This window comes from Tetrahymena thermophila (genome assembly GCF_000189635.1).
Source record: "Tetrahymena thermophila SB210 genomic scaffold scf_8254411, whole genome shotgun sequence".
Lineage (NCBI taxonomy): Eukaryota > Ciliophora > Oligohymenophorea > Hymenostomatida > Tetrahymenidae > Tetrahymena > Tetrahymena thermophila.
Genome location: NW_002476193.1, coordinates 1 through 10,852, shown reverse-complemented (window position 1 = coordinate 10,852; position 10,852 = coordinate 1). Strand labels below are relative to the sequence as shown.

General features: G+C 18.7%; 3 protein-coding genes across 3 annotated transcripts; all 3 read right to left on the bottom strand. All coding sequences in view use genetic code 6, as the record gives it.

The window, feature by feature from the left end:
- Positions 1–269: 269 nt before the first annotated feature.
- TTHERM_002653406 (cyclic nucleotide-binding domain protein) lies at positions 270–6,333 on the bottom strand (the record flags this gene model as incomplete). The annotated part of the gene is made up of 13 exons (XM_012799901.1): positions 270–390; positions 651–740; positions 1,001–1,090; positions 1,351–1,440; positions 1,701–1,790; positions 3,739–3,828; positions 4,093–4,182; positions 4,442–4,531; positions 4,791–4,880; positions 5,141–5,230; positions 5,491–5,580; positions 5,841–5,930; positions 6,191–6,333. 13 exons carry the CDS (start codon positions 6,331–6,333, stop codon positions 270–272), a joined length of 1,254 nt encoding a protein of 417 aa, XP_012655355.1.
- Positions 6,334–7,381: 1,048 nt separating this feature from the next.
- TTHERM_002653405 (transmembrane protein, putative) lies at positions 7,382–7,936 on the bottom strand (the record flags this gene model as incomplete). The annotated part of the gene is made up of 1 exon (XM_012799900.1): positions 7,382–7,936. The coding sequence occupies one exon, from the start codon at positions 7,934–7,936 to the stop codon at positions 7,382–7,384; it is 555 nt and encodes a 184-aa protein (XP_012655354.1).
- A 123-nt stretch (positions 7,937–8,059) lies between these two features.
- On the bottom strand, positions 8,060–9,844 carry TTHERM_002653404 (hypothetical protein; the record flags this gene model as incomplete). Its single annotated transcript, XM_012799899.1, has 6 exons — positions 8,060–8,147; positions 8,344–8,433; positions 8,696–8,785; positions 9,047–9,136; positions 9,350–9,439; positions 9,702–9,844. 6 exons carry the CDS (start codon positions 9,842–9,844, stop codon positions 8,060–8,062), a joined length of 591 nt encoding a protein of 196 aa, XP_012655353.1.
- Positions 9,845–10,852: the final 1,008 nt, after the last annotated feature.

Here is a 10,852-nt window from a genome sequence, read left to right as displayed (position 1 = left end):
TAGCCTTATGCCCTTTGTTACCAATTTAAGTTTCACTTTTTAAATATTGAAGAAAGAATATATCATTAAATAGTTAATTAGAAGTAAAAATTAAAAAATAAATATGAAATAATAAGATTAATTAATTAATTAATAATAAAAGTAAAATTTGAAAATAAATTGATGAATGAGTTAAATTAACAAAAAAAGAACAAATAAAAGCAAGCAAAATAAAAAGAAAAATAAAAAAGAGCTTTATTGTTTTAAATTAGTTTTTATAATTATAAATATCACAATCCAAAACAAATAAACTGTTTTTACTCAAGGTTAAGTGTCAAATTTGAGAGATTAATGCACTTTGCTAAACCAGAACCTAAGCCTGATGTACCTTCGTCACCAATTTAATTACCCCTTTTTAAATATTGAAGAAAGAATATATCATTAAATAGTTAATTAGAAGGAAAAATAAAAAATAAATATGAAATAATAAGATGAATTAATTAATAATAAAAGTAAAATTTGAAAATAAATTGATGAATGAGTTAAATTAACAAAAAAATAACAAATAAAAGCAAGCACAATAAAAAGAAAAATAAAAAAGAGCTTTATTGTTTTAAATTAGTTTTTATAATTAAAAATATCACAATCCAAAACAAATAAACTGTTTTTACTCAAGTTTAAGTGTCAAATTTGAGAGAGTAATGCACTTTGCTAAACCAGAACCTAAGCCTGATGCACCTTCGTCACCAATTTAATTACCACTTTTAAAATATTGAAGAAAGAATATATCATTAAATAGTTAATTAGAAGGAAAAATAAAAAATAAATATGAAATAATAAGATTAATTAATTAATAATAAAAGTAAAATTTGAAAATAAATTGATGAATGAGTTAAATTAACAAAAAAATAACAAATAAAAGCAAGCACAATAAAAAGAAAAATAAAAAAGAGCTTTATTGTTTTAAATTAGTTTTTATAATTAAAAATATCACAATCCAAAACAAATAAACTGTTTTTACCCAAGGCTAAGTGTCAAATTTGAGAGATTAATGCACTTTGCTAAACCAGAACCTAAGCCTGATGCACCTTCGTCACCAATTTAATTAAGACTTTTTAAATATTGAAGAAAGAATATATCATTAAATAGTTAATTAGAAGGAAAAATAAAAAATAAATATGAAATAATAAGATTAATTAGTTAATAATAAAAGTAAAATTTGAAAATAAATTGATGAATGAGTTAAATTAACAAAAAAATAACAAATAAAAGCAAGCACAATAAAAAGAAAAATAAAAAAGAGCTTTATTGTTTTAAATTAGTTTTTATAATTAAAAATATCACAATCCAAAACAAATAAACTGTTTTTACTAAAGTTCAAGTGTCAAATTTGAGAGATTAATGCACTTTGCTAAACCAGAACCTAAGCCTGATGCACCTTCGTCACCAATTTAATTACGACTTTTTAAATATTGAAGAAAGAATATATCATTAAATAGTTAATTAGAAGGAAAAATAAAAAATAAATATGAAATAATAAGATTAATTAGTTAATAATAAAAGTAAAATTTGAAAATAAATTGATGATTGAGTTAAATTAACAAAGAAAGAACAAATAAAAGCAAGCACAATAAAAAGAAAAATAAAAAAGAGCTTTATTGTTTTAAATTAGTTTTTATAATTAAAAATATCACAATCCAAAACAAATAAACTGTTTTTACTCAAGTTTAAGTGTCAAATTTGAGAGATTTATGCACTTTGCTAAACCAGAACCTAAGCCTGATGCACCTTCGTCACCAATTTAATTACGACTTTTTAAATATTGAAGAAAAAATATATTATTAAATATAGAGTAAGTTGCCATTCAAATTTACAAAAAGTAATTTTAAATATAGCTATATGCTATTCAAAAATTTAGTGAATTTAGATCACTATTTTTTTGAATGGCTGATTCATTTGAAAATTATTTATATACAAGTAAATAATTTTATAATTGAATTTGATTAATGATATTTAAAGTTTTAATTTATAACAATCTTTAGTAAAATTTTTCAAAATATATTTTTCAAAAAAAATGGTATGTTCTAAGAACATACGGTATGTATATATTATTTCTAATTTTGCATTTAGTGAATTTAAAGCTTTCTATAAACTCAAAAATAAAGCTGTTTAAATTAATTTAGCTTTATTTATTATGTTATTAAGATATTTTACATTTTACCTTTTGTATATTAAATAGGCATTTCACACTAGTTAATTGGAAGAAAAAGATGAAAAAAAAATATGAAATAATTAGATTAATTAATAATTAACAAAGAATGAAAAAAAAAAAGAAATCACAATAAAAATAAAAAGGAAAATAAATCAAATAAATTAAAAGAGCTTTAATGTTTTAAATTAACTTTTATAATTAAAAATATTATAATTCAAAACTAATAAACTGCTTTTATTATTTGTAAGTTTTAATAGTAAAAATGAATGAAGAAAAAATATCAAATAATAAAAAATGAATAATAAATAAATAATTAAAAATTGAATAGAAATTTAAGTTAAATAGCTAAAAAATTTTGTTATAATAAAAATAAATAAGTAATCATGCATGATAATTTCTATTATAAAAATTATTTATTTAAATAAATAGAAAGTTAAATATATAAAAAATATTAATAATAATAAAAACAATATTTTTTAATTAAATATACCTTAGATAAATATGGAGAACCTAATGAGATAAAAGTGAAGAGCTTAAAAACTTTTTTTATTAATTTATATAAATTTAAAGGATGTTAATAAAAAAATTAATAATTACTTCTTCTAATCTATTATATTTTTTAATCTATTACATCATTTATTTATTTTTTCAAATATATTGAAAAACAATTTATGAAATTTAATTAATTAATTAATTAATTAATTATAAATGGATAAAAAGAACAAATAAATATAATAATTAATTAATTATCAAATATTTATTTATAAATTTGGTTTTATGAAGAGATATCACAGAAAAATTAATTTAACATTCACTATTTAATCTTAATATTTGTATTTAAAACATATACTTAAAAATATATATAGTAGGAATTAGAGATGGCCTATTAGCCTTATTTGAAAAATTCTAGTAATTAATTAATTATTTTTCTTAAATTTAGAAAATTCTGTGAATAAAACTAAAACAAAAAAAAGATACTACACAAATAAGCATATTATTTTTTGAAAATTAAAAAGACGCAGCTAGGATATTTAATACTGAAAAGTAAAATAAATAGTGAATATTTGCAAATATAAAATAATTTCTAATTCTAAAGAATAAAATGAAATCACATATTTTTTCTAAACTTTTTCTTTCATAAATCAATCTTCCTATTTTTATTTCAGGCTAAAAAACTTTTTCAAAATATAAAATAACAAAATATATAATATTCAATTATTCAAACATTTAATATTTATTAATCAGTTTTTAGCCGCTTGTTTATCAGTAAAATGTGTTTTTAAAGGCAACTAATCTTTTTGATTTAAGACACTTGCTTATTACTTTGAATTTTTATGATTAATTCATTTAGCTAAATATTTTATAATAAATTTGTGTAAATTTTAAATAAATATCAAATAGAATAAACTTTTAATAAAATTAGTGGAATAAAAATACAAAAAATAAATCAAATAAAAGCTATCAAATAAATTCAAAGAGCTTTATTATTTTAAATTAGCTTTTATAATTATAAATATCACAATCCAAAACAAATAAACTGTTTTTACTAAAGTTAAAGTGTCAAATTTGAGAGATTAATGCACTTTGCTAAACCAGAACCTAAGCCTGATGCACCTTCGTCACCAATTTAATTATCACTTTTTAAATATTGAAGAAAAAATATATCATTAAATGGTTAATTAGAAGGAAAAATGAAGAATAAATATGAAATAATAAGATTGATTAATTAATTAATAATAAAAGTAAAATTTGAAAATAAATTAATTAATGAGTTAAATTAACAAAGAAAGAACAAAAAAAAGCAAGCACAATAAAAAGAAAAGTAAAAAAGAGCTTTATTGTTTTAAATTAGTTTTTATAATTAAAAATATCACAATCCAAAACAAATAAACCATTTTTACCCAAGGTAAAGTTTCAAATTTGAGAGATTAATGCACTTTGCTAAACCAGAACCTAAGCCTTATGCACCTTTGTCACCAATTTAAGTATCACTTTTTAAATATTGAAGAAAAAATATATCATTAAAAAGTTAATTAGAAGGAAAAATTAAAAAATAAATATGAAATAATAAGATTATTAATTAATAATAAAAGTAAAATTTGAAAATAAATTGATGAATGAGTTAAATTAAGAAAGAAAGAACAAAAGAAGCAAGCACAATAAAAAGAAAAATAAAAAAGAGCTTTATTGTTTTAAATTAGTTTTTATAATTAAAAATATCACAATCCAAAACAAATAAACTGTTTTTACCCAAGGATAAGTGTCAAATTTGAGAGATTAATACACTTTGCTAAACCAGAACCTAAGCCTGATGCACCTTCGTCACCAATTTAATTATCCCTTTTTAAATATTGAAGAAAAAATATATCTGAAAAGCTAATTAGAAAGTAAAATTAAAAAATAAATATGAAATAATGAGATTAATTAATTAATAATAAAAGTAAAATTTGAAAATCAAATGATGAATGAGTTAAATTAACAAAGAAAAAACAAAAAAAAGCAAGCACAATAAAAAGAAAAATAAAAAAGAGCTTTATTGTTTTAAATTAGTTTTTATAATTAAAAATATCACAATCAAAAACAAATAAACAGTTTTTACTAAAGATAAAGTGTCAAATTTGAGAGATTAATGCACTTTGCTAAACCAGAACCTAAGCCTGATGCACCTTCGTCACCAATTTAATTATCACTTTTTAAATATTGAAGAAAAAATATATCATTGAAAAGTTAATTAGAAAGTAAAATTAAAAAATAAATATGAAATAATAAGATTAATTAATTAATAATAAAAGTAAAATTTGAAAATAAATTGATGAATGAGTTAAATTAACAAAGAAAGAAAAAAAAAAGCAATCATAATAAAAAGAAAAATAAAAAAGAGCTTTATTGTTTTAAATTAGTTTTTATAATTAAAAATATCACAATCCAAAACAAATAAACTGTTTTTACAGAAGGCTAAGTGTCAAATTTGAGAGAGTAATGCACTTTGCTAAACCAGAACCTAAGCCTGATGCACCTTCGTCACCAATTTAATTACCACTTTTTAAATATTGAAGAAAGAATATATCATTAAATAGTTATTAGAAGTAAAAATTAAAAAATAAATATGAAACAATAAGATTAATTAATTAATAATAAAAGTAAAATTTGAAAGTAAATTGATGAATGAATTAAATTAACAAAAAAAGAACAAATAAAAGCAAGCACAATAAAAAGAAAAATAAAAAAGAGCTTTATTGTTTTAAATTAGTTTTTATAATTAAAAATATCACAATCCAAAACAAATAAACTGTTTTTACCCAAGGCTAAGTGTCAAATTTGAGAGATTAATGCACTTTGCTAAATCAGAACCTAAGCCTGAAGCGCCTTTGTCACCAATTTAATTTTTCCTATTTAAATATTAAAGAAAAAATATATCATTAAAAAGTTAATTAGAAGGAAAAATTAAAAAATAAATATGAAATAATAGGATTAATTAATTAATAATAAAAGTAAAATTTGAAAATAAATTGATGAATGAGTTAAATTAAGAAAGAAAGAACAAAAGAAGCAAGCACAATAAAAAGAAAAATAAAAAAGAGCTTTATTGTTTTAAATTAGTTTTTATAATTAAAAATATCACAATCCAAAACAAATAAACTGTTTTTACCTAAGGCTAAGTGTCAAATTTGAGAGATTAATGCACTTTGCTAAATCAGAACCTAAGCCTGAAGCGCCTTTGTCACCAATTTAATTACAACTTTTTAAATATTGAAGAAAAAATATATCATTAAATAGTTAATTAGAAGGAAAAATCAAAAATAAATATGAAATAATAAGATTAATTAATTAATAATAAAAGTAAAATTTGAAAATAAATTGATGAATGAGTTAAATTAACAAAGAAAAAACAAAAAAAAGCAAGCACAATAAAAAGAAAAATAAAAAAGAGCTTTATTGTTTTAAATTAGTTTTTATAATTAAAAATATCACAATCTAAAACAAATAAACTGTTTTTACCCAAGGCTAAGTGTCAAATTTGAGAGATTAATGCACTTTGCTAAACCAGAACCTAAGCCTGAGGCACCTTCATCACCAATTTAATTATCACTTTTTAAATATTAAAGAAAAAATATATCATTAAATATAGAGTAAGTTGCCATTCATATTTACAAAAAGTAATTTTATTTGTAGCTAAATGCCATTCAAAAATTTAGTGAATTGAGATAACTATTTTTTTGAATGGCTGATTCATTTGAAAATATTTATATAAAAATAAATAATTTTATAATTGAATTTGATTAATGATATTTAAAGTTTTAATTTATAACAATCTTTATGATTTTTCTATTAAATTTTTAATTTTAGCTTTTTTTAAAAATTTTTCTTCAAAAAACTCTTGATTTTTGAGTTCATAAAATTTTTCAAAAAAAAATGGTATGTTCTAAGAATATACGGTATGTATATATTATTTCTAATTTTGCATTTAGTGAATTTAAAGCTTTCTAAAAACTTAAAAATAAAGCTGTTTAAAGCTAATTTAGCTTTATTTATTATGTTATTAAGATATTTTACATTTTGCCTTTTGTAAATTAAAGAGGCATTTAAATCTAGTTAATTAGAAGAAAAAAATGAAGAAAAAATATGAAATAATAAGATTAATTAATAAAATTAACAAAGAATGAAAAAAAAAGAAATCACATTAAAAAGAAAAAGGAAAATAAATCCAATAAATTAAAAGAGCTTTAATGTTTTAAATTAACTTTTATAATTAAAAATATTATAATTCAAAACTAATAAACTGCTTTTATTATTTGTAAGTTTTAATAGTAAAAATGAATGAAGAAAAAATATCAAATAATAAAAATAAATAATTAAAAATTGAATAGAAATTTAAGTTAAATAACTAAAAAATTTTTGTTATAATAAAAATCAATAAGTAATCATTCATGATAATTTCTATTATAAAAATTATTTATTTAAATAAATAGAAAGTTAAATATATAAAAAATATTAATAATAATAAAAACAATATTTTTTAACTAAAAATACTTGAGACAAATACTGAGAGCCTAATGAGATAAAAGCGAAGAGCTTAAAAACTTTTTTTATTAATTTATATAAATTTAAAGGATGTTAATATAAAAATTAATAATTACTTCTTCTAATCTATTATATTTTTTAATCTATTACATCATTTATTTTTTTTTTTCAAAAATATTGAAAAGCAATTTATGAAATTTAATTAATTAATTAATTATAAATGGATAAAAAGAACAAATAAATATAATAATTAATTAATTAATTATCAAATATTAATTTATAAATTTGGTTTTATGAAGAGATATCACATACAAATTAATTTAACATTGATTATTTAATCTTAATATTTGTATTTAAAACATAAACTTAAAAATATATATAGTAGGAATTCGAGATGGCCAATTAGCCGTATTTAAAAAATTCTAGTAATTATTAATTTTAAGAGGAATTTAAATTCATTAGATCATATTGATAAAAAAAACAAAAATTAAAGTAGATAATTTAAGGATGGAGATAAATTTATAAAATTGTTTGAATAAAACTGAAAACAAAAAAAAGATACTACACAAATAAGCATATGATTTTTTGAAAATTAAAAAGACGCAGCTAGGATATTTAATACTGAAAAGTAAAATAAATAGTGAATATTTGCAAATATAAAATAATTTCTAATTCTAAAGAATAAAATGAAATCTTATATTTTTTCTAAACTTTTTCTTTCATGAATCAATCATCCTATTTTTATTTTAGGCTAAAAAACTTTTTCAAAATATAAAATAATAAAATATATAATTTTAATTATTCAAACATTTAATTTTTATTAATCATTTTATAGCCGCTTGATTATCAGAAAAGTGTTTTTTTAAAGGCAACTAATCTTTTTGATTTAAGACACTTGCTTATTACTTTGAATTTTTATGATTAATTCATTTAGCTAAATATTTTATAATAAATTTGTGTAAATTTTAAATAAATATCAAATAGAATAAACTTTTAATAAAATTAGTGGAATAAAAATACAAAAAATAAATCAAATAAAAGCTATCAAATAAATTCAAAGAGCTTTATTGTTTTAAATTCGCTTTTATAATTAAAAATATCACAATCCAAAACAAATAAACTGTTTTTACTCAAGATGAAGTGTCAAATTTGAGAGATTAATGCACTTTGCTAAACCAGAACCTAAGCCTGATGCACCTTTGTAACCAATTTAATTATCACTTTTTAAATATTGAAGAAAAAATATATCATTAAATAGTTATAGAAGGAAAAATTAAAAAATAAATATGAAATTAAAAGATTTTTTTTTAATTAATAATATAAGTAAAATTTGAAAATAAAATGATGAATGAGTTAAATTAACAAAGAAAGAACAAATAAAAGCAAGCACAATAAAAAGAAAAATATAAAAAAGCTTTATTGTTTTAAATTAATTTTTATAATTAAAAATATCACAATCCAAAACAAATAAACTGTTTTTACCCAAGGATAAGTGTCAAATTTGAGAGATTAATGCACTTTGCTAAATCAGAACCTAAGCCTGATGCACCTTCGTCACCAATTTAATTATTACTTTTTAAATATTGAAGAAAAAATATATCATTAAATGGTTAATTAGAAGGAAAAATGAAGAATAAATATGAAATAATAAGATTAATTAATTAATAATAAAAGAAAAAGTTGATAATAAATTGATGAATGAGTTAAATTAACAAAGAAAAGAACAAAAAAAAGCAAGCACAATAAAAAGAAAAATAAAAAAGAGCTTTATTGTTTTAAATTAGATTTTATAATTAAAAATATCACAATCCAAAACAAATAATCTGTTTTTACCCAAGGCTAAGTGTCAAATTTGAGAGATTAATGCACTTTGCTAAACAAGAACCTAAGCCTGATGCACCCTTTGCACCAATTTTATTCCTACTTTTTAAATATTGAAGAAAAACAATATCATTAAATAGTTATAGAAGGAAAAATTAAAAAATAAATATGAAATATGATGAATGAGTTAAATTAACAAATAAAGAACAAAAAAAGCAAGCACAATAAAAAGAAAAATATAAAAGAGCTTTATTGTTTTAAATCAGTTTTTATAATTAAAAATATCACAATCCAAAACAAATAAACTGTTTTTACTAAAGATAAAGTGCCAAATTTGAGAGATTAATGCACTTTGCTAAACCAGAACCTAAGCCTGATGCACCCTTTACACCAATTTAATTACCACTTTTTACATATTGAAGAAAAAATATATCATTAAAAAGTTAATTAGAAGGAAAAATTAAAAAATAAATAAGAAATAATAAGATTTTTTAATTAATAATAAAAGTAAAATTTGAAAATAAATTGATGAATGAGTTAAATTAACAAAGAAAGAACAAAAAAAAGCAAGCATAATAAAAAGAAAAATAAAAAAGAGCTTTGCTGTTTTAAATCAGTTTTTATAATTAAAAATATCACAATCCAAAACAAATAAACTGTTTTTTACTCAAGATAAAGTGTCAAATTTGAGAGATTAATGCACTTTGCTAAACCAGAACATAAGCCTGATGCACCTTTGTCACCAATTTAATTATCACTTTTTAAATATTGAAGAAAAAATATATCATTAAATATAGAGTAAGTTGCCATTCAAATTTACAAAAAGTAATTTTATATTGCTAATCCAGGATAGCATTATATTTTAATACCTGGATTATGATTAATTTATTATTTAAAAAATAAATAAAAGAATTTATGAAAAAGTATGTAAAGGCAAGATTCAATAAAATTCATAAATTGTATTTAATATATAAATATATAGTATAAAAAGCGCTCAAATACAATATTCAATATTTTTTCAAAATTTTGGTGGTTTTCATTAATGTTGATTTTTAAGTTGGTAAAATTTTTCAAAAAAAATGATATGTTTTTATGAGTATACGGTATGTATATTTTATTTCAAATTTTTCATTATGTGAATTTAAAGCTTTCTAAAAGCTCGAAAATAAAGCTGTTTAAAGCTAATTTAACTTTATTTATTATGTTATTAAGATATTTTACATTTTGCCTTTTGTATATTAAATAGGCATTTCACTCTAGTTAATTAGAAGAAAAAAATGAAGAAAAAATATGAAATAATAAGATTAATTAATAATTAATAAAATTAACATAGAATGAAAAAAAAAAGAAATCACAATAAAAAGAAAAAGGAAAATAAATCAAATAAATTGAAAGAGATTTAATGTTTTAAATTAACTTTTATAATTAAAAATATTAGAATTCAAAACTAATAAACTGCTTTTATTAAGTGTAAGTTTTAATAGCAAAAATGAAGAAAAAATATCAAATTATAAAAAATGAATAATAAATAATTAAAAGTTGAATTAAAATTTAGTTAATAGAGCTAAAAAAATTTTGTTTTAATAAAAATCAATGAATAATGATGATAATTTCTAAAACAAAAATTATTTATTAAAATAAATAGAAAGTTAAATATATAAAAAATATTAATAATAATAAAAATAATATTTATAAATAAAATATACTTGAGATCAATATGGAGAACCTAATGAGATAAAAGTGAAGAGCTTAAAAACTTTTTTTATTAATTTATTTAAATTTAAAGGATATTAATAAAAAAATTAATAATTACTTCTT